The 22,746-nt window shown below is 41.7% G+C and overlaps 6 protein-coding genes across 12 annotated transcripts; 2 read left to right on the top strand and 4 right to left on the bottom strand.

Annotated features, from left to right (window-relative positions):
- Nucleotides 1-51: 51 nt before the first annotated feature.
- LOC6608979 (PDZ and LIM domain protein 7) lies at nucleotides 52-7,528 on the bottom strand. Of its 6 annotated transcripts, none has more exons than XM_032715318.1 (6): nucleotides 5,485-7,528; nucleotides 3,526-3,677; nucleotides 3,322-3,413; nucleotides 1,262-2,010; nucleotides 990-1,057; nucleotides 52-925 (listed from the first exon to the last, which is right to left on the bottom strand). In XM_032715318.1, exons 1-6 carry the CDS (start codon nucleotides 5,689-5,691, stop codon nucleotides 838-840), a joined length of 1,356 nt encoding a protein of 451 aa, XP_032571209.1. In that variant the 5' UTR covers nucleotides 5,692-7,528; the 3' UTR covers nucleotides 52-837. The 6 variants fall into 6 exon arrangements, with proteins under 6 accessions (XP_032571209.1, XP_032571210.1, XP_032571211.1 ...); XM_032715319.1 differs by lacking the exon at nucleotides 5,485-7,528 and adding an exon at nucleotides 3,852-3,915; XM_032715320.1 differs by lacking the exon at nucleotides 5,485-7,528 and adding an exon at nucleotides 3,738-3,841.
- Nucleotides 7,529-7,849: 321 nt separating this feature from the next.
- Nucleotides 7,850-8,469, bottom strand: LOC6608978. The gene has a single exon (XM_002033656.2). It carries the CDS (start codon nucleotides 8,377-8,379, stop codon nucleotides 7,876-7,878), a length of 504 nt encoding a protein of 167 aa, XP_002033692.1. The 5' UTR covers nucleotides 8,380-8,469; the 3' UTR covers nucleotides 7,850-7,875.
- Nucleotides 8,470-8,991: 522 nt separating this feature from the next.
- Nucleotides 8,992-9,816, bottom strand: LOC6608977. Its single transcript, XM_002033655.2, has one exon. The coding sequence runs from the start codon at nucleotides 9,715-9,717 to the stop codon at nucleotides 9,061-9,063; it is 657 nt and encodes a 218-aa protein (XP_002033691.1). The 5' UTR covers nucleotides 9,718-9,816; the 3' UTR covers nucleotides 8,992-9,060.
- A 1,660-nt stretch (nucleotides 9,817-11,476) lies between these two features.
- LOC6608975 lies at nucleotides 11,477-14,496 on the top strand. The gene is made up of 3 exons (XM_002033653.2): nucleotides 11,477-13,836; nucleotides 13,907-14,003; nucleotides 14,062-14,496. The coding sequence occupies exons 1-3, from the start codon at nucleotides 12,109-12,111 to the stop codon at nucleotides 14,433-14,435; spliced, it is 2,199 nt and encodes a 732-aa protein (XP_002033689.2). The 5' UTR covers nucleotides 11,477-12,108; the 3' UTR covers nucleotides 14,436-14,496.
- Nucleotides 14,497-14,603: 107 nt separating this feature from the next.
- LOC6608974 lies at nucleotides 14,604-17,504 on the top strand. 2 transcript variants are annotated; one of them, XM_032715793.1, is made up of 4 exons: nucleotides 14,811-14,908; nucleotides 14,974-16,327; nucleotides 16,905-17,001; nucleotides 17,068-17,504. In XM_032715793.1, the coding sequence occupies exons 1-4, from the start codon at nucleotides 14,811-14,813 to the stop codon at nucleotides 17,457-17,459; spliced, it is 1,941 nt and encodes a 646-aa protein (XP_032571684.1). In that variant the 3' UTR covers nucleotides 17,460-17,504. The 2 variants fall into 2 exon arrangements, with proteins under 2 accessions (XP_032571683.1, XP_032571684.1); XM_032715792.1 differs by having other exon boundaries at nucleotides 14,604-16,327.
- A 1,066-nt stretch (nucleotides 17,505-18,570) lies between these two features.
- On the bottom strand, nucleotides 18,571-19,678 carry LOC6608973 (muscle-specific protein 20). Its single transcript, XM_032715794.1, has 3 exons — nucleotides 19,569-19,678; nucleotides 19,100-19,432; nucleotides 18,571-19,030 (listed from the first exon to the last, which is right to left on the bottom strand). The coding sequence occupies exons 1-3, from the start codon at nucleotides 19,596-19,598 to the stop codon at nucleotides 18,839-18,841; spliced, it is 555 nt and encodes a 184-aa protein (XP_032571685.1). The 5' UTR covers nucleotides 19,599-19,678; the 3' UTR covers nucleotides 18,571-18,838.
- Nucleotides 19,679-22,746: the final 3,068 nt, after the last annotated feature.

Raw genomic sequence — 22,746 nt, 5'->3', positions numbered from 1 at the left:
GCCAACAAGGCTCTTTATTCACTTGCCGACTCAATGTTGCATACACTTGCATATTTTAAAAATGTGATGTTATTCTTTATTAAATTTGGAGAAATATTTGAAACATGTGACTTCAATAAGTATAAAATTCAAAAAAATTTAAATTATAGCCTAGATTGTTACCCACATCCATTAATACCAATTTAAATTCAATTACAATTTAGATACTATATATAAAATAAAAAGGGATCTTAGCCAATCTTGAAAGGATACAACTGAGTGTAAGAGTTCTAAAAATAAGGGTAAACTCCGAGGAACATTTTTGGCACCGTCATCGACCTTTTCCGCATCCTGCGTGACTCGCAGGTCCTGCTGTTGGAGGAATAAGTGCATTGCGTTGGCCTTCAGATGGAATTTATGGTGCGGTGGGTCACAAATAATGCATAAACCTGGCCAAGTTGCAAGTGCCGGTTGAAGAGCTTGGCTCTGGTCTCGTTTGGGCTTGGGTTTGGCTGTGGTTTTGTCTTGATTTTGACTCTGCTTGCGTTTGACTTGGCAGTGATTTTTTTGGCATACGGCAGAGTGCACTTTAATTAAAAATTTTACCCGACTGAAAGGCTGGGGTGTGAAGCGTGTTTGAATAGAGTTTCGAATATGCCTGGGTGTGCGGCTTTTAATTGAAGTGCTGCTGAAGTTGAGGCTGCTGTTGTCGCCTGTGTATTTGCATAATGAACTCAATTAAAAGTTGGCCACTTCACACCACCCTTCGACGCCGAGCTGTCCCCCTCTGAGGTTAAACTTAGACTAATGGCAGGAACTGTTTAACATGGGTTTTGACTCCTTGCTCCCTCCACGAACTCACTCCTTTTTGTCCTTGAGCAGCAGCTGCATTCGCTGTCCCACCAATCCCAGTGGCTTTCGTGGCACCAGATGGCAAGTGGATTGCCTGAATTAAATAGGGATTTAATTAGGGATACATACATGGACATGTGTCCTGATTCACCACTCACTTGTATATGATCTTCTCACGGTCTGCCCAGGGCCAGGATCGCTCCAGCTTGTCCAGTCTGAATAGCAACTATAAGAAGAGTTATGATTTTATACATATGCTGATATTATTATTTTTAACCAAAAAGATTCCTAAGAAAATATTTATATTATGAATTCCTTAGTAGTTTACTACCAATCAAAATAATAACGATCCCCCTACCAGACTTTGTAATCGCAATCGTTTGAAATCATGATAAATTACTGGGCTGATTGAAATATGCGGTGGCATTACCTTTTGTGTCTGCCCTTCGGCGGATTCTTGAGGCGGAACCTTCGGTGTGGGCGTGGCTGGGCGCACCTTCGGTGGCTCGGGTTCCAGACAAGGCTGCTTCTCCTGTGACTGCTCCTGCTGAGGCACCTCCCGCGCCTGATGTCCCAGTGTCAGTTCACCTTCGGCCTCGGCATCGTTAATTCGCAGCTTGGGCACATTGCGGAGATTCCACGTGTAGGTGGTGTTCAGGAAATCGCTGTCATCCTCGTCCTCCGTAGAAGAATACGTATCCTCGGCGGCGGCCGCTGGCAGTTTCATAAAATACACCGTGCTGCCGGGCTCATCCTCATCGTCGGATTCCGTGTCATCGCTTGCCTCATTTGCCGGATAATTGGCTTCCGATGCATAATCCGATTCCGGCGTGACATCCTTCAGCAGCTTTGATTGCTTGGCACCTTTCGGTACATCCACGTGCTCAGCATCCTCCTCCCGAACCAGCACCAAATCTTCCCCGTCACTGTCAGTGTCACCTGCCTGTTCCCCGTTCCTCAGCTCAAAGTCAAGGGCATCCTCGTCGTAGGAGAACTTCCGCTGCACATAGGCCTCCTCCTCGACGTCATCCTCATCCACCTCCGATTCACTCATCCGGCCAAAATTCTGCGACACGGTGGCCAAAGTTGAGCACAGGATTTTGGGTATTTCGGCAATGGCTGACAACTTTCGCTGCATCTCCAGCAGACGCATCTCGATGGAGCTGGCTCGTATGCGTCCTAAATGGAATACATTAGGGAGTAGTGGTATTTTGGGGTTTTCGGGGGTTTCTTTTTATTAAAGCGACAAAAACAGACACGAAATATTCAAAATTATGTACAAGTGTAAAAGAGTTAGGGAACTCTACACAGGGGAAAAGCTTCATTTAAATCAAGACTATTTATTATCTGAGATTGTAATTTTGTATAATATTCATAGAAAAATTTTGAACATTTGAAATGTTTCCTTCTCTATCTTCAAAAAGATTCCAACTAGTAATTTGGAGCTAGAAATTATATTTAAAGAAATTTCATTTCAAAATGTTTACTGTATTTTTTACATATTTGGTGGGTAATGAAAACTTTTAACTGGCATTTTTTCTCAGTGCAGGTGTAGGGATGCGACAGCTTCTGCTGCCAGGGATAAGCCGGCTAGCTGGGTGAACGGCTCCTCACTTGGCCTTGGAGGCGCTGGGCAGGGCCATCAGCATGTTCTCGATGGTGTTCGTGCGCAGCTCCTGGTTGTCGCCCACCTCCGCGAAGAAGCGCCGGATGTTCCGGATGATGCGATGGTGGGGCAGCTCCTGGATCGCGGAAGGATTACACCGGGAGGGGCATGGAGAACACGGAGAACACGCCGGAAAGTGGAGAACGGAAAAACGGAATGTGTTAATTTCGATGGCAGAGTTGTTGGCATGCAATCGTGTGGTTGGTTCACCTGCTCCTCCTCGTCGGACGACTCGTCCTCGCTGAGCTCAATGACCACCTCGTTGCCCTCGTCGTCCAGCTGCGTTTTGGTTTTCTTTTTCTTGGGCTTCGGCGGCTCCGGGGGGTCTTGCCACATTATCGGATGCCAACAACGCGAGCCAAGCAGGGGGGTTGGGGTGAATTCTACAAAAAGATACAAAGCCAAGTGAGTTCGGGGCTCTACACAGGAAACAACTGGGGACTATTGACATTAATTGTTAATTCATTGTGATAGAAACGTTATACATTTAAGACAAGTAAATTCTATTAAAGCTGTTAGAAAGCAGGCTGTAATGAGTTTTTTCATTTAAGTGTCATTTAAAAAGAGTTTTCCTATTACTAAGTATCATTCATTTAATCAGATGATATCTTTAAAAATCTTTAACTTTGCTGGTGGTACTCTCTCAGGAATTAAGTGATATTTCTTAGTAACTTAGCAAACACTTATCATATTATTAATTGCACTTGGGATATTAATGCAAGTAAAACATTGTCACTACACTTAAATGTAAGTAACCATGGAACGGAATGGAGCTGTAGGTGAATGAACTGATTTGGGAACCCATGCAAAAAGTAAGTACTCACCACTTGGCGGCGGCAAAGGTTTTGGTACCCGCATCACAATCGACTTTTCCTCTCCAGCCTCAAACTGGCCCATGGGATCGTCTTCCTCCATGCTGCGGGGGGGATGGAGATGGACAGCAGACAGTAGTTTGCTCATTACATAAGTTAAACGGCCTGAAAGCCTCCCAGACGCACCGCAGGCCAAGTGCATCTGGGGCAACCTACTTGCGCAGCAGGAAATGTATCTTCTTGGGTGTCGAGTTGATTTTCTCGTGGGCCTGGGACAGCGTCAGCTGCGAGGCGTCCTCCTCGTTGATCTCGAGTATGATGTCGCCCAGGCGAATGCCCGCTTTGTCGGCCAGGCCGTTGGGGGTAACCTGAAAGGACCACAAGGATGTCGATTGAAATCGAGAGCATTGCGATGTCGATGCCGATACCGAAGGCGAAAGCGAAACCCCGGCAGCTCCTTTCACTTTCAGCAGACGAAAGAGCAGCAAAAACCGCACCGTGCGAGTTTCGAGGCGCAATTGAATGGATGGATATCTGCGTACTTTGAGTTTAGGTTCAGAAAATATACGCGATGCGCGAACGACAGATACAGATGACATGTATACGAGATGAGCTGACTGAACGGCTGCTCCCAAAAGAAAATGGCCCAAAAATAATGAAAAAACAATAACATCTAAAAGAAAACAGACACAATGCGGTGTTTTTAAGGAAAGCATAATCAACTTGGCGTGTACCCTATGATAAACATTTCTTGAAAAATATTAAAATAGCTGAAATAAATGCGTTTCAGCTATTAAGTACCTTCAAAGTATATTAAAAATGTAAGCATTTAATGTTTTAAGTTTAACTACGCCAAACTAGACATAAAGTTCATCAAACTCTGCAAATGTACCCTTCAAAATGACTTGAATTCAAAAATAAAACAAACAAAACAACAACTGATATTTTTCTTTAAGACTAAACGCGAAACGTCAAAAGTAAAATGTTGCACAAAAGCCAAAAGCAATACTAATAGTTTTGCCTTATGGGAAATCATTTTGCATACATATACGGTACAGTGCGTAACATTTTTATATGTGCCGGTTATATTACAAATAAAAAATGGTTAGAACTTTGATTTCCAATACCCATAATTTAACCACACGATTTCTCCAGTTGTAATGCGTGTAAAAATACTTTTATTGATCCGATATTCGATTGTATATCTGCTAGGACAAATATCTTTTATGACAACCAGCGTATTTATTTTGTGTTTGAAGGGAAGGAGTGTTCGGCTAACCCAAATATTGTACATTCACTCTGGCCTCAAGTGGGCCAAAAAGAGCAAAACAGGCGGAGACGAGACACGCCAGCTAAATGGCTAGAAAAGACTTGAAGACCGAAGACTGAGCACAGAAGACCGAAGACGGGGCGCGGCAGGTGCAGATGGAAGAAACAATAAAATGCTCGCTTCTATTTGGCGGCAGCCAATTTGCATTCGATGCGACTTCGTCATAGCATAATTGGAATTCAAATTTGACGTGGGCTGGTGGGTTGGGTCGTTGTCATTCTGGCTCGCAACCAAAAATTGGAAACAATGACGAAACAGCAGTTGCAGCGGAAAGAAGCTACAGTAGATACTACTGCATGAGTAACTCAAGGCAGTTGATTATCAATAAAAGTGCTATACATTTCGTGTAATGTTCAAAAATTGAAACATAGAAAAAAGATTTTAGTCAGCAGGTTTTCTCTTCTTAAAACTCTTCTTTAAATTTAATTCAATTAAGCCCTAGATGTATCTAAATAATTTATGAACTTGGAATGAACAACACTAGCAAATCCATTCTATTTAAAAACACTAGTTACAGAGTATCTATAAATAAGTATAAGTGTATTATTAAGTGTATCTTAAATAAGTTTGAAGTAAAATGAAGAACTTGTTTCTCTTGGACATTATTTGAATTGTCTGCGTTATAAATGTTTTATTACTTTAATTTCTATTTTATATTTTATATATATTTTTCCCTATCCTTAATAGTTTCTAGTTATCCAGTTCAGCTTAAATGCCTTTCCAACAATTTCCAATTGGTCCGAGATTGACTGTATCAATATAATTATTGGCCAGGCACCAGATGGTGCCGTTCCCAAAGGGCGAACCACTCCCATGCCGAGCTCAAGCGTATCCACGCAACTCACCTGGAAGACTGTCAGCGGCATATGGAACTCGGCTCCGCCGGTGATGAGGAATCCCCACCGGCTGTCGTCCTTGGTGGCGTACGCATCGGAGTCGACATCGAAGGCGGGATAGCCGTCCGTATCGCCGATGCCGCAGGACACCTTGATGATGGGCGCCTTTGACTTGGACTCCGGCACGGACCATAGCAGACCCAGTGGTTCCGGCATCGCTTTGTTTACCCGTTCTCTGGCGAAGAGATACCGGATCTCTTCCTCCTTATCCGCTGGTTTTATTTATAAATTCGCACTCTTGCCGGCGGCACTCTTGCTTTTCTATTCTACCTTTCCACTTTTATGTTGCTCTTTTTTTTTATTTTTTGTAGCGCTGCGAAAGTTTTAGTTGCTCTTTTTCCCGATTGCTTGTTTGCGTTTGCCTGTCAAAATTCCGACCGTGCAAAAATATTACTCGACTTTTGCCGGCTTTTCGACACAACCTGAAACTCGCTTACTTTCGAACTTTCTATTCAAAATTGAAGGAACGAACTAGTTGAATGCCTGAACTTTGGCCAATTGTGCGACTTATATAATCAGCAGTCACGCATTGCACAACCCCAATCTCATTAGATCTTGGCCTGTAAAGTGGCGAAAAGTACGGAAACTCCGAAATTTTTGAATAACCAAGATTAATCACGACTATGAGGGATAATTATGGAAAGTGTATTTAACACTTCCTTTTTTTGCCTGCTGTCTTTCGGTTTTTCTGTTTTTTGTATTTTGTGGCTTCTCTTTCACTTCCACACGACTGCACTCGACTTGGGCAACTAAAATAATTTTCGAGAAGTTTTCCTTTGTGGCTGCATCTTTTCCATTTTCCCCATTCGCTCTCGCGCTTTTCCTCTGCTCCTCTTGGTCTGTTTTTCATTTTTTTTTTTTAGATAATGTGACGACGCAGAACTGTTGCATTCTTTGTTGCTTTTTTTTCGCCAAGTTGAAGCGCTTTTTGCTATTGATTAAGAATCTTCTCAAACATACAAGTTTAAATTCACAAGTGCATGTGGTATTGATAGTCAAGGCATCAGCTGTTTTGCTCTTTCCACTGTTATTAAGTTATTATTTATAGCTCAACTATGAGTATTAATTAAAGCTACGCATGCAAGCTACATTTATATTCAATCAAGAAAAGTCGATCGGGTTTGTGATGGGAAGTCTAGATAAAAATAACAGATGTTACCTTATAAATTTGTTTATGAAATCAATACTCAAATATCAAAAACATGTAATAAACTGAGCATGAGATGTGAATTGAAGCCGTGTAAAATTAATAGAATTTCTAATTACTATGTATTAATAGTATACAATGTGTGTATAGTCCTGAGTCGCGACTATCAGATACCCATTGCTCAAATAGTTTATAAATAGTACTCAAGCTGTGTATATAAATGCAAATAAGTCTTATCCCAACTAAGAAATAGTTCAATGAATTTCTTTTTACCATAAAATCATATTTTAAAGCGCAGTTCATGACCACACCCAACATCTTCCTGATGCACGTCATCTACCAAGTTTTAAAGCAGAATAAATAACTTGAACGTGCCAAGCTCACAGGCAAAGAATTCGACTTGTCAAATAAACAACAATGGAAATCAGAGTTCCCAAGTGTGGGAAATTTTAGGAGAAAGGCCCAAAAAAGTGGCAAACACCTGACAACAAAATTTCGATTAGCACAGGAAATACTGCAAATGTGGATATGCTCATGTGTGGCATGCATGTTTAAGAAATAGTTCGTACACATTTCTTTGGCGTGGTCATAAAAGAGTGAACAGAACGTGCCTTATCAGTCGCAAAGCTGCAACAACAACAAATGGTGACAAACAAAGGGACAAAACCGTAGGCGAAATTTCCGAGACAATTTTTCAATATCCCAAAACGTCGGAAAGGGCGCAAAATGCAGACGACACGAATCACAAAAGAGACTTCACAAGACAAAAAAAACAATTCGTTTAGCATATATGCATAGTTTTTCGTACGGAAACAAGAGAACACGCTGTGGTCAATTTCCTCGACTACCAGATACCCTAGCTTCAGTTCCAAAAATAGGTTTGGAAATTACCAACAGATTTTGTTGCTATTATTTAAAAAAAAATTAATATTATAGTTGATAATAAAATATTGGTTGTAATGTTAACTTTATTTTTAGTCCTCATGAGTACAGCATACATTTAAATGCGTAAACAATCATGAAGCTTACATTTTTGCTCTGAGGTTAGACAACTTTGACGACTGCTGTCGTGATAAGGATGGTTTTACTGATAATGAAGTAGATGACTAATGGGTCAGGAGTCTCATGACTGAGGGAAACTGAGGGAATTTCATAAGAATTTTGAAATTCTTGGAATTTTTGTTTGCTTTTATTTAATCGCTGGAAAGTTGTATTGCGTGTGCCCGACCGGACTCTGGTAGAGTTTTACAAATCGCATACATATCAGTGATTTCAATTCTAGAATTTAAGGTAATACCGTTCTCCAATTGGCTGAAATCAGCATACGGGCAAATCGTGGCCAGGAGCGATAAGTTCCTGTTCCTCTCACCAGACCTGCGCCTTCTGACACCGGACTCCGCTTCTTCCTCGGATGCCATGATCACCATATGTTCCCCCACCCAAGAGGATTCCATTGAGCTGTCCATTTTATCGTTAACATCCTCACTGCCACCATCCTCCGTGCTGTCACTAGTGTCCTTGGCAGCTCGCTTGCTGATAGTTTTCTCGATACTGCTGTTCAGATCCTGGTGCTCCGATAGCTCGTTATAATCATGATACTCGGACTCGGACTCGGACTCCTTCCAATTTGCTGGCAGAGCAAGTGCCGCACTCAGCACAATGGCGGAGATTAGGAGCAGCAAAACAGATCGACGCATTCCGGTAATCCTTGTATATCCTGAAAAACTGTATCCACTAGCTTGATGGGTGTGTTCTCCTCACTAAGACTGACTTTTTCGAACTGATTCTGACTAGCACACGTTACTTGCGAAACCTCAACAAATATGCTATCGCCTTCTCGGCGATTATGTGATTATAGACTCAAATTCAATTGAGTCAGGCAGATATTGGGTCTCAGAAATGACTCTTTATAATGCATGTAGATTGAAACAGACGCACTTAGTCCCTTAAAAATGGCACGTAATTCGTAATTTGACTTACACAATTAAATAAACTAAGTTTCAAGTAGAGAGAACAAGTTAATAGTAATAGATAAATAATATAGTAAAAATATTGGGTACATAATTTGATGAAAGTTTAGTATATCTAAATCCTAGAAATTTTTTAGTAATAATTATTAGGAAAATACTTTAACGTTTTGTAATTTGCAAACGAAAATACAACGTTCATAGGAGAGGATAATATTTCATAATATATAACACACCCCATTAGTTAAAAAGTTACTAATAAATAGGCAAGAGACTAATCTCTTGTTTTAATGACTTTTTCAATCATTGTAATAAAAGTAAAGGGGTGATATGGGTACGACATTAGCTATGAAAAGGTATATACTTTTAATGTTACTTATGTTTATTCAAACTCAAGTTCTGTTAGAAATATCATTCGGCATATGTGGCTTCGTTGGCCTCCTTGGAGCTAACCTCCATGACCTCGCATCCCTGTGCGTAGTCCTCGATGCTGGTGTTATCCTTGCCCTTCAAAAGTTCCGCCGCAGCCTGCGCCATCTGCTCGTCCAGCTCCTTCTCATCCTGGGCATCCAGGTCCGACTCATCGGCAGCCTGGCGCCTTTTTCTAGACTCCCTTAGCTTACAAAAGTTATACAGTTTTTCATATACAGATTGTCTACCGGAATGATCAATATACAATTCATTCAGTGAATGGCAAAAGGATCGTATCCTCGCATCCTCCGTGCTTCTGCGCTTCCTAGCAGAGTGCTCCGTAGTAGTTTCTTCTACCGCAGCTGGTGTTGTCTTTTCCTCGGAGGAGGAATCGCCGGAGCTGTCCGCCTTGTTTTTGGCCTTGTCCTTGACTTGGTCCTTATGCTCCTCAGAGGAGCTGCTGGCATCCTTGGCAGATCGTTTTCTAATGAGAATTCCGGTGCTCTCGTCCAGGTCCTGCAGTTCATTGCTGCCGTCGCTCAGCGTCAGCATGTGATCCAGCCAAGTCTCCTCGGATATGGTCAGTCTTGAGGGCAGGGCCACTGCAGCACAGAACAGGATGGCTGACACAGCCAGTAGTAACAGTGATCGCTGCATTGATCTAGTCCTTGCTGTATAATCTTATGGTATGTAAACTCTCCTGTGCTTCTCTAGACACACTTTGCGCCAAGACCTTCTTTTGCAAACTGACTACGACCGATGGCAAAGGTGTGCCAAGAAACCTCAAAAGTTCGTTTCAGTCCAGATTTCCAGATTACGCGTTCAAACGTAATTAAAGCCTCCATCAAATACGAATGTATAAATACATATATTTCATATAGATTACACATAACACTCTCTCTCATTTCAGTTTCCGCGGTACTGCGCAATTTTCAAGTTTGCGCCAATTGCGAGTCCAGAAATCCAGACTCACTTGCATAATTCATGACAACAAATTGAGAGGCTGTGGAACGCGTTGCACTATCGAGCTGCCAAAGTCAGGCCTGATAAGCCCACGGATCACTGCAGATCATCCCGACGCGCAATTTGTAATTATTGATGCTTCTTCAAAACAGATGAGCAAAAATGTACAAGTATAATACGAGTACACAGCAAGCAAAAAGTGAACTCTACCATCGAAAATGTTTTGCAGTTACAGGAAATTTTCAATTTTCTTTTATAAGAAAAAATACATTCCTAAACTAAATAGAATATATGTTAACTCATCTTATCTTTAAATGATTCACAGTTAAATCCCTATTTGTTTTTAAATAACGACCCACATCAATTGAACTTCTAATCTGTAAATGATTATTCCACAAGCACCGTTTCGAAAAATAAGCATTGAGTCACTTTGTTATTAAATATAATTTTTGGGGAAAAAATATTAAATGAAATTAATTAATGAATAAACGAGCTTCATTAAATCAAAAAACCCGAAGGTTAAGCGCTTGCCTATTTCTTCTTTTCATATAAGTTCAGCTAGAAAATAACGTTCAACTTGCAAAACAAAAACTTTTACCACACAATTTTTAGAATGTTTTTTTTATAATGCACTCAGTGTTTTGTATCCAAAAGGCTATCTTTTCACGCGCTGTGTAGAAAAACACTCGTAAATTACTATTTTGCCGGCGCAACGTGCCAGCGTAATTGAAGCGTTTCGTGGAGGGAAAGTCAAGTTCAAGAGTTCTCCTAAGTATCCGGCAGATACTGTAGACGCCTAAGCCGAAAATGCCACTTAAGACAGACAAGCAAACAAAAAAAAAAGAGAGAAAGGATTCCCGAAAAGTTTCGGACTGAATGATAAATAGCAAAAGGATTCCCTTTCGGTTTCGCCGAAGACGTGAGACGACTGGGAAGTGGGTCCACCGGTAGGCCACATGTGTCCACTGATGAGTGTCCAGTAGGGGCAATTATAGTGTCACCGGTGTTTACCCGACTATTAAATATCCATCAGAAAGTTGGCTATTATTCACCTGAAGGCGCGACAGTGGCAGCGGCTTAAATAACATCGAAAACAAATTTATTTAACAGCCATCAAAGGGGATTGGCCCATTGCGTCTGTCATAAAAAAGTTATTTGCTTGCTGCGGATCCGGCTTATTGAATATGATTCCCAGATGTCCTCCGCAACATCAAAGGGAAAGCAGTGGATTGGGTGAGCAAAGTCGCAGGCTCATGCATAATTTAAAGCAATTTGGCATTGTGCTGAATCAATTTCCACGCCCAGACAATCAAACGGAAAGTATTAAGACCCGAAATCCATTCCAAGTGCTGCAGTGCTTCCCATGCAAATTACACTCTCCAGCACTGCAGCACTTTTATGTAAATCCTGGATCCAGGCACCAGGTGCCGCTGCCCAAAAATGGCAGTGAATTAAAGCACCGACATTTTGTCATATTTATTAAAAATTTATCAATGTCATAAAGTTTACCGCACACGCACAAAAAACCAAAAAAAAAAAATTCCGGGAACACACAATGGGCAACGATCAATCAACTTTAAAGCCCTCGCAAGATTTACTTAGGTCCTCCAATTGGACCCCAGATGGTGCTTAAAGTCCGGCACTTTCGCCTTAATTCCACACAAAGTTCGGTAATGGAGTTGCAGTTCTTAAAGTGAAAAAAATTACCTTATGTTTAACACTAAATTATCTGTCTACAATAGTATTTGTTTATATCATTTCAATTCATTTATTAAATTTCTTGACAACGTTTAATATAAAGCCTAAAAGTATACTAGTTTTCTTTTAAATCAAATGCCTTTATTTATAATTTATACTGAAAGAGCTTTGCAAAAAGTATTGGATTATTTATATATTTAAATTTTAATTAAGCAATTTAAAGTCAACTTTTGATTGCCTATTATTTTGCTTGAGTTATTTGTCACAATAAGATTGAAACTCAAAAACACAACACACCCATAGGTAACACAAAATAAACACACACAAAAAAATATAAAATAAAAAAAAAACATTAAAAAAAAACACACACACACATTAACACTAAAAATGTCCCAGAATCCTGCCTCTATGGAAGAAGTCTTGCACGTGGTGGAGGCCAACGAGGCAGGTGAAAAATCCGAGGTAGACACTGTTCCAGTGGTTGTGCCACCAGAATCAACAGCTGAGCCCGAAGGGATCTCCAAGCCAGAGGAGGCCAGCCAACCAGTTGGCGATGAACCGCAGGAGGAGAAGCCACAGATCGAACCTGCCGCAATCACCGCCCATGAGGCGACGGAGGAGGGACAGGAAGCGGGAACCACCGAACACGTAGCTATCGAAGCAACTGAGCTTGGCAATGAAGTGCAGCCAACGGAAGGCTCAGATGAACTGTCGCCAGAAGAAAAGAAACTGAAGCTGAAGAAGGAGCGAAAGGAGCGTTTGAAGAATTTCGCAACCACTCGCTTCGCACCGATGGCAATCGAGAGCCCAGTTCATTTTACACCGGAACATATTGAAGAGATCAGGGATAATGAGGAAGAGGAAGAAGAGCATGAACAGCTAGTCAACTTTGATGAGCCCACCATTGGGGACGGAGTGTCTGTGTCCTCGTCAGTTCTCACCGTCGATTCAGAAGACTATCCATTCCAGGCACCCAAATTGGTCAGCCTATTCCCCACCTATGGCTTCACAGATGGCCCCGTTGATAGAAACATATTCCAATCGGATGTGAAGTATGAGGACATTGATAATTCGGTTAGTTTGACTGGCATAAGCATTGTGTCGACGAGAACGTTGAAAACCGAATGCGATCCGGATTCAGTCCAGTTGAAAACCAACTTTCTGAGGGATTTTGATGTGCCGAGTCTGTCGGACATATCGGAGGAGCACGATGCGTCTCCACAGTCATTGGACGCTAGGTCGGTGATAAGCGTCCAGGATGATCATGGCTTCTTTGCGGATCCAACGTCGAACATGGACTCCGGTTCCAGCTCGTCGTCGGAATCGATTGGAGACGTGGACAAAGAGCAACAGGCTGAGGAGGCGGCTCCAGAAAGTGATGTCGACTCTCTCGATGTCTCCGACATACCGGAATTCGATGAAATACCAGTCGTAAAAAGGGAGGAACAAAACCAAGGTTCTCTCGATGCATTCAGCACATTGTCAAAGGTTGCCTTTGCAGTTCCCGAGGTCCGAGACGATCCAACCATTTCGCATGCTCTCGAGATCAAGGCGGTAGTCCGGGAACTACTGTACGACCTTTTCGAGGAGACGGCTAGTTTATCAGACGTCCAGAACAAGGACAATAAAATTCGGGCGAAATTGGACAAGAATAAGCTATTGTCCGAGCTTGATAAAGTCATCACCACATTTTTGTATGAAAGGTACACCAACGAAATGGTGGGCAATCGACTGGTGGAGTATTATAAACGCAATCGCAATGCCCGTGTCTTCGCCCCACTCTCGCCGGAAAATGAAAAACGATTCCACTCCCGATACATGCATGCCCTGGACCAGCTTGACAGTCTGAAGTATCGACTGGATGTGGCCAAGCACAAGCACGCCATCCAGATGAACAGAGTAATCCTGGATCTCCACTCCGCCCAGAGTGTCGCCTCGATCACTGAGGAACGCTTGGAGCACCTGTTCCGGGAACACCTGGTCCGGGCCGACTCGGATAATCTGCGACGTCTAGTCGATCGCGAACTGAGAATGATGACAGCCAAGCGGAACGAGATTAGCGACTCCAGACTGTTCCTCATCACAAGAAAGCACACCTTGGGTCGCATAATGGGGGTAAGTCTGCAAATTCTTCAGCATCTGTGGATTTTAACAAATTAACATTATTCTTCTGTGACTCGACCAGAAAATCAAGGAACTGGACACACTGAGTGAGACCTTGAGCATCGAAGATTTCTTGGCCGTGCAAAATAATGTGTTTGCCCTGCAAAAGAAAATCGAGGGTAAGAATCATTATTGCCTAAAAAAAAATGCATGGGCTAATGAACACATTTCCCGCAGAACGCAATACCGACCTGAAGAGGATGCGAACCCAGTTCCTCATGGACGTTCATCTTACCCGACACAATCGAGAAAAGGCGCTGGCTCTAGCGGAAAATTTTGAGCTAAGTAAAATGCGGCTGAGGAGTGCCATCAAAAATCAGAGAGTCCTGCGTAGACGTCTCTACGAAGTGAAATTGGAGCGCAAGAAGATGCGTCAGCAGTCAAAGGACATGACCTTTCACGGCGGCATCCTGGCGATGCCATCGCTGATGTACGACTACGACAACACCGTGGAGCGATTGAAGGAGAAGCGGGAAACGGTGGCCAAGCTCAAGGAAACCATGAAGTCACTCCAACGTCGGCTCAGCTGTGTAGAGGGAAGAAGTATATAGAGTTGTAGGAATCCACAAATCAATAAAACAATACAATTTATTATAAAATCGTTTGGCTGCTTTTACTGTGACAATAAGTTGTAATTGGATTGAAAGCCATTACCCTTGTACTCTTGTACTATACCACTATAGTGTACCCTTCCCAACATCTGTCCCGATGAAAAAACTGTCAGAAAAAGCCTAGGGCCAGATCACAAAACAAATGTACACGAGCACACAACAACTCTATACATAAACACTAAAAATATAATAAAAACAAAAAAAGAGCAAAAGCACATTAAAACCAATATAAAAAATACAAATACTTAACATCGTATGCAAAAACGAAATAAGTAGTGAAGTAAATAAATACATACACGATGGAAACAGAAATAAATGAAGAACCTCAGATTGATTTGTTGGAGGAAAACGAAGCGGCCTTGGCTGATGAAGATCTCTCGAGACGTTCAGGCGATAGTAAAAAGTCTGATTCGGTGAAAATTTCAATGGTTTCCATGACATCAAGTGAAAACAGTGAAGAAAGACTGAAAATCATTAGAAAGGAGGAAAGGAAGTTGGCCATAAAGGACATCATGAATCGACTAAAGGAGCGCGACGCGGAGGAGATGAAAAAGAAGCAGTCCGGCGAAGAGCAGGAGGACCAAAGGGAAGACAAAATGGCCAGCAAGTCACAAGACAGTATTCAACGGCATCTGTCCATCTCACAAGTGGAGGAGCAGGACGATGAAACATTGCTGTGGACCAAGATGGGTGAGGATATCGACAGTGACACCAGAAGAAACACGGATATTGCACCCGCAGCAGACACTTTGGAAGCAGCTAATGCCGAGGACGAAGACATGCTCGATCTCATCGAAACCCCATCGGAATCTGATTCAGAAGCGCCAGTGACCGAGAGATCCGAGAGCATAGATCCCATGAAAGTGGCAGTTAAATCCTTGATGCTGGTTCCCAGTCTGTCGGATATTTCGCTGCCAATTGCACCGGTTACGTCAAGAAAATCCTCCCTTTCTATTAAATCGAATCGATCATTAATTTTTAAGAGTGCCCCAACCGATGACAATTCAAGTTTCGATTCCGAAGAGTCGGAAGAAGAATCCACCAAAGGCCCCAGTGGTTCCCGTACTCCAATGGATCAATTGTACGAGTCGGTATCGTTTTGCGAGTCTTTGGCACCCATAAAAGACGACTTTCAAAGAAAAACAGCTACGAAAGAAGATAAAAATGAGTACATGGGCTTTGAACAGATGTTTCCAGTAATAACGACACAACTTGAAACGGACGAAATCGATATAGCAGCCCAACTGAGAACTATAGAAACAAGCCAGGTAATTTATGATTTTATAAATCACTTGATACATAAGGTAGTCATGCCAGAGCATCGGGGTACTGATGAATATATTCGAGCGCGACTGGACAAAGAAAAGCTGCTGGTCGCGCTGCAGAATGAGGTGCATGATTACAGAAGTGTGAGGGATCATAACAAGCAGCTGGAGGAGCGAATGGTAGATTACTTCCGCCGCACGAAAAACTTCCGATACTTTGACCACCTACCGCAGAACGCCGAGAAAAGCTACTCCCGTCGCCTTGATCACGCCCTGACCTATCTGTCCTATGGTCAAGAGCGCCTCAACAGGGTAAAGGAGAAATATGGCATTCTAATGACCACTGCGTTTTTGGACCTCGCCAACGCCATGAACATCGTTCTCAGCACGGAGCATCATCTCGAGCAGACGTTAAAACACGTCCTGGTTCGCCCGGACGCCGAGACCGACTTCCTCAAGCGCCTGGTTACACGCGAACTCCGACTTATGGCCGACCATCGGAATCAAATAAGCGATGCCCGGCTGTTGCTCATGTCGCAGAAACACACCTTGGCCCGCATCTTAGAAGTAGGTATCCAGAATGTTGTCCAAAAAGTTGTCCACGATGTTGATCGCGTTGTTGAGAGTTTTTTGTCCGACAACTGTCTGGCGTATTATCTGCCATGTTTTTCGCCAATATTGTCCGCCGTGTTGTTTTTCGTGTTTTCCACCATGTTGTCCGCCATGTTATCTTTCTGGTTGTCATCTTTGTCATCTTTGTCTATCTTTCTGTTATGTCATCCGCAATGTTGTCCGCCATGTTATCCACTATGTTACTTGCAATATTATCCGCCATGTTATATACCATATTACATGCTATGTTAATCTCCCTGTTTTCCGCCAACTTATCCGCCATGTTAAATTCCATGTTATCCGCCGTGTTGTCCGCAATGTTATCAGCCATGTTATCCGACATGTTATCTGCATGTTGTCCGTTTATGCTTATTTAAATTGTCATATTGTGTTCTTAAATAATTCACAATATTTTATACCACGTGCATTGCTTTCCACTATTCAGCCATGTAGTTCTTCATTATATTTACTATCACTAATATTGTTTGGTTTGACTTGTATCAACATACTTTTCTGAAACTTCTCCATTTAGAAAATAAGAGATGTAGAAACGGTTTGCGACGGTGTGAGCTTGAATGACTTTATTACCGTGCAAAACAAAACGATCGGCCTAGAAAAGAAGCTTGAAGGTATAGTTTTATGAATATCTCTGCTTCCAATTTGATCAGTATATGCATATTAATCATCTCCATCAGAGCGAAATATTGAATTGAAAAGGCAGCGCAGGCTCTACCACACCGATCTGCATATAACTAAGCACAATCGAGAGAAGTCCCACGAGCTTAAGAACAAAATTCACCTTCTTAATGATAACCTGCTGGAAAAGCACAAGTTGAAAAATAAACTAAAATCCGAGCTGTGTCGCGGAAAACTGGAGCACAAGGCCATTAGGAGACGGATGAGAGACTTGACATGCCAGGGTGGTATCCTGGCTATGCCCGCATTGATGTATGACTACGATCGAACTGTGGCCCATGTTCGGGAAAAGGAGAAAACGGTCTCGAGTCTCCGGGAAACGCTAAAATCACTTACCAATCAGCTGCACAGTATAATGGCACCTCGAAAAAAGAGCTCGATTATTCAATAGGGCTATTACCACTTTTCAACCAAATACATTTTTCCACAAAAATTATTTAATATTTGTCGTTATTAATGCTATAAACAATGGAAAATTCAAGACTTCCTAGTCGTGAGCTTATGCATCAATAACAACCCTGAATCGGTTGAGAAAATCTCTTAATGAACCATTATGAATATATATATATATATATATCCCACATTTTCAGTGTCAAGTTTGTTATTTATTTGCCAGCTTTTATTTATTCCAACCATATATATGTTGAAGAAAACAGCAAAACCAAGGGGAAATACCGTTTGGTTGTTCTCATTAATATTTCTAGCAACCAATTGTTGGAAATTTTCAAAATTCTAAATATACCGATTCGGAAATTGGCACGCTTTATTCTTAATCATCTTTTCTGAGCACTATTTGAGTTTAAAATACACACGACCTGAGTACACTTCAATTAGCCAAAACGAATGAGGAAAATATTTCATATGCGGACTGCGTCATTTAAAACTAATAACAAATCCATGCTGAATATATTCTGCGTTCTAAAACATATTTTTTAAATGGATCTAATATACAATTAATCCAAAATTAATTTCCAGATTCTTCCAACCCTGCTCTTTACTTTCGGCATAATAAGGAAGGTGCCAGCTGAAGGCGTGAAATATTCGCCTGAGATGTCTGATTTTTTCATTTTTGGCACCAGCATAGTTGCACCTGCAATACATAATGTTGTGTGTTTTTTTTCCAGTGAACAATTTCACGCCTCGGACAGGTGAGCTTGGGGGGAAATTCCTTTCGCTACATATAAAATGTATATAGAAGTCAGTGTGTGGATGCCCATCTTGATAATAACTCTGCCCAACGCTGATGTTCTGACCTCGACACGCTTCGATGGAATGTTTCACATCGCACACACTCAACGTAGTGTGTTTATGTTTGGCTTATAACGTTGATACGATGATATATATATATATATATATATATGTTCGGCTAAATGGCTATAGGTATGAAATTCATTTTTAGAACGCACTATAGGCAGATAAATAAAGTCTGTACACCCACACAAGCAACAGCAGCAAGAACGTAGAGAGCTCAAGGTTATAGAGGTGATCGGAAAGTGGAAAACTGGGTTTTTTGAATTACTTTATTGTACTCATAAATAGATTAACTTAGGCGTATACTTAATATAAGGCGACAAGCCTTTGCGTTGCTTTTGTGTGTTGTTTTGTGTGAGTGTGTTTTCATTGGTGTTGAGTTTTGCTTTGGTGAGGAATATCATTGTGTTGTTCATGTTTTTCATCATACAATCATACAAAATATATATATGGGTGTGTTCACTTAGCATATGTGTAGAAAAGGGTGTGGATGCTAACATCCTGGCCAGCCTCTGGCGCTTACTTGCCGAGCAGGATCTTGCGGCCAGCGCCGAGGTTCTGGCCAGCCTGTGTGGCTCCCTTGTTGGAACCGGCCTGCAGACCCACGATGGTCTGGCCAGCCTTCAGCTGCTCATCGGTGAAGTCGCGCTTGCACTCATCGGCGGGCTTGGGGCCCAGGAAGGGACCCTTGAAGTCGGCGTGCCTGTAGGTCTGCAATGGGCCGTAAATCAAGGATTAGCCTGGATCACAATGGGGATTGGATTGCGATTTGAAACTTACAGCACGGCCCAAAGCGAAGATGGTGTTGGTCACGTTGGCAATATCCTTCTTCTCGTACAGATCGACGGTCTGGAAGACATCGATGTCGGGCACACCGTACTCCTTCAGGGCCTTCTGGAAGTTGTTGATGTTCTCCATGAACTTGAACTGGCCGCCCGAGGAGTTGACCTTGGGCACGGCATTGGGCGACAGCACGTTGATCAGTTTGCACAGCACCTGACCGTCCTTGAGCACATCCTCGTAGGACTGGCCGGCGGGGAACTTCTCGGCAATGATGGCCTCGATCCACTCCTGGGCCTCCTTGTCCATCTCGGGATTGCGCTTGCCGGCAATCTAAGTGGATCGGATGAGAAAAAAATCATATTTTAGGCACATTTCACAAAACTCATTGTTTCACATTTCTTGCATATAATTTTCGTGTGTGTATGTTTTCTTAAGGATCCGTTTTCTTCACTGATTGAGTATTCACCTTGGCACGAACGGCACGCTCAAGAGACATGTTTGATTCTTGGTTTTTTTGGGTTCGGGTCCTGCGGGATCTTCACTAAAGCTCTAACAAGCTAACACTGATGACAGCCAACGGGGCGTATGCGGCTTTTAAAGCGCGAGAGAGCGTTCTCCGACGAATTCGTTCAAGAATTTTCCAAAAATATATCCGAATTCGGAGTCGAGTGTGTGAAAATTTTGCAGCGTGGGCGTTCTATATATTCGAAACGCCGACTTTTCCCGCGTCTCCCGCGTATGAGTCGTGCGTTATAATTTTAGATCATCATTGGCCGAGAAAAAGGAAAAATCCAAATGCTTCATCATTTTCACACATTTCCAATCGATGGGTGTGTGTGAGTGTGTGTAGATTGTGCTCTTCAAAGTGCGCTGCTCATTTGCATGTTAGCCGCATTTTTTCGGACTTGCTGTCCTGCTGTCATTTTGAACTCATTTCGGGCGCGTGCATTCGTTGCCCGTAATTTCCATCGGCATGCATTGGGTCATAATTAAAAATGGCAGCAAATTGGTTCCCATCGAGCGACACATCCTCCAGAACTTACAGTGAAATTAATTATGACATCCTTATAATATTCATAGAAACACGAATGTGATCAGCGACATGGCAATTTCTTGCTAAAAGGACTTTCTGCAAGTTTGAAAAAGTATTCATTTTTACAAAAATGTCATGTACTCCATTAAATTTTACTGGAAATGTTTTTTTCGACTTAATTTTAATTGGTATCTCATTTTTATTTGATTATTAAATCTTCCGAAGACACGTTCTTCAGAATTTACAGTTATTTACAAAATGACAGGAGCATCCTGTACAATATTCAAAATTTTGAAGAGCTGTTAACTTGGCAATTAGGTTTTTTAAACAATATTCGAAATAATTTTTAATAATACTATACTATTGGTTTACATAATTATAAATATTATGGAAATGTTTTTAAATTTTTTTTTTAATCTTTTTTTTTTTAAATTTTGTTTTACACTTTGTTACTTCTAAATTGCATATAACGCTTAATGTTAACCATACATTGCATTTATAATCTGATAATGGAAATAAATAAATTCTCGAGAAAAGGACAGAGCCATTTGAAAGCCTTAAAAAGCAAAAGGACAGCGATTACTTTATGAGCGGGAAATTAACTTGAATTATGTGCCTTGTGTTATTGAAAAGCACTCAGCAAAACATGCCTTCAAAATTAACGAGAGGGCAATAAAGTGAAGAAGACCAGTCAAGGCGACTGGGAACTGTCAAAGTTCGTGCCCCCCTGCAAAAATGAATATTTTATTAGAGTGTTTCGGAGGAGGAAAGCCAAACAAACAAATCGCACAGCGACATCTATTTCGGGATGGGCGAAAATCTTTTGCTAGAGCAGATACAATTTCGATAACAGTCGGAATATCTGAGAGATACACGTAAAAGGCGCGACGAATTTGTGCTATGGGTAGCGCGACTATTTCTAAATTCTCGATGCCGAACAGGTGGAGCCGAGCCGAAATAGTTGAGATTTTCCAGGCTTTTCTTGTTTTTTCCCTCGGCCCGAGAAAAACAGATGGCGTGTTCGTTTATTTTTACCGCCTCCTTGGCCCGCGGCACTTCGACGGAGCGTTTTCTTTTTAACATTTTTTTTTTAATTAACAAATACGCGGCGAATTGAAGTAAACCGCATTGGTTGCCATTTAAGTGAATTAAATGCGCCGCAGGCTGGGTTTTGACTATTGTCTTCGCAAAAATTTAATTAATGCCCCGCAGCTGGGCGGCCATTTTTCACGGCAATTAAATTATTGTAATTGCATTCTGCTGAGGGGTGTGGCTCGTCAAGTGAAAGAATCAAATTCAATTACGCTATGGCACACACTCGATGGTTTTGGAAAGCACTACGGTCTCCCTCGGATTGCAATTCAAACAAATGGCTGATTAAATGATTATCCGCACCCCGGGGTCCTTCATGCATCCTCATCAGAAGACGACATGCCTTCATCGTTTTGTCCAAATTGCACAGAGCACCATTGTGTGTGTGTTTTTGGCCAGGAAAATTAGATTCGAGTGTGCAAACATTCTGCCGAAAAACCATTTTGCAGGCGCTAAGTTAGCCGGGATTATTTTCCCATAAATCAGCATAAAAAATCCACAACCAGGCCGAAAGCCTATGCTCCGCAAAATGGCCAGCACACAATGGTCACAAAATGGCAACGCATATCCGAAATGAAGTCAAGCGAAAATTAGGTCGTTGGGGAGAAGGCACCAAAGGGATCCAATGGATCCAATGGCTCCAAAGGATCCGGCGAGCCCTTGGGCCATCCAGCAACCACTTGCTGGCATTTGTGCCGCTTCCGCTGGCTTACAGTGAAGCTGGGCGGAAACGGAAATTGAGTCAAGCGTTTCAGTTTGCAGACTGCAATTTCATTTATAAACAAACACAAAACGAAGAACATCGATTCGAATACAGATACTAGCAACTCGTGCCCCATTGCCAGTGAGTTGGCCGTCTATAAATAGACGCATTATTTATTTAAGCTCAGCATTTAATTGGAAAATCATGCCCAATGTCGTCATTTTGTTAACGAAAATAAACACTCGATTCGCCGCGGTCATGGCATCCACTAGTTATATTTATAAGTTTCCCATAATTTCTGTAGACATTTTTCGGCTCCTTGCGACAAAAGCAATTAAATAAATCTCAAAATTTTCACTTTGTCGTTCAAAAAAACATTCGTGCCACAATGTTGGAGGAATTATTTGTTTTGTGTTTAAAATTTTTCACCTTTTGCCAATTTTTGGCTTCTCTAAATCTTATAATATGAGCCAAACAATAACTGACAACATTTCACGAAACTATACTTTGCATTTATTTATTGACTCCACAAACTTAACTTTGTTGCTAATAAAAATTTAAGTTCTTATTAAAAATATCATAGAAAAATGATTTTATCAAGTAATCTTTAGAATCTGGTTCCTAAGTTCTGGCGCTTAAATTATATACTTTAAAAAGAGTTTATTTTACAATTCATTTGAAATGATTGCGATGCGGAATCTTTTGAACTTTTTATTTGTTAGCTGTTTGTTCTCTTCTGTTCTGTTTGGCTTTGGCCCAATATTATTTACCCGAACGTAAAATCCTGAGACGTAAGCCTCAGATAAATGATACTGG

This window comes from Drosophila sechellia, chromosome 2R (genome assembly GCF_004382195.2).
Source record: "Drosophila sechellia strain sech25 chromosome 2R, ASM438219v1, whole genome shotgun sequence".
In the NCBI taxonomy this organism is placed as follows: Eukaryota; Metazoa; Arthropoda; class Insecta; order Diptera; family Drosophilidae; genus Drosophila; species Drosophila sechellia.
The sequence above is the reverse complement of the archived record's forward strand: the minus strand, read 5'-3'. Positions and strand labels throughout refer to the sequence as shown.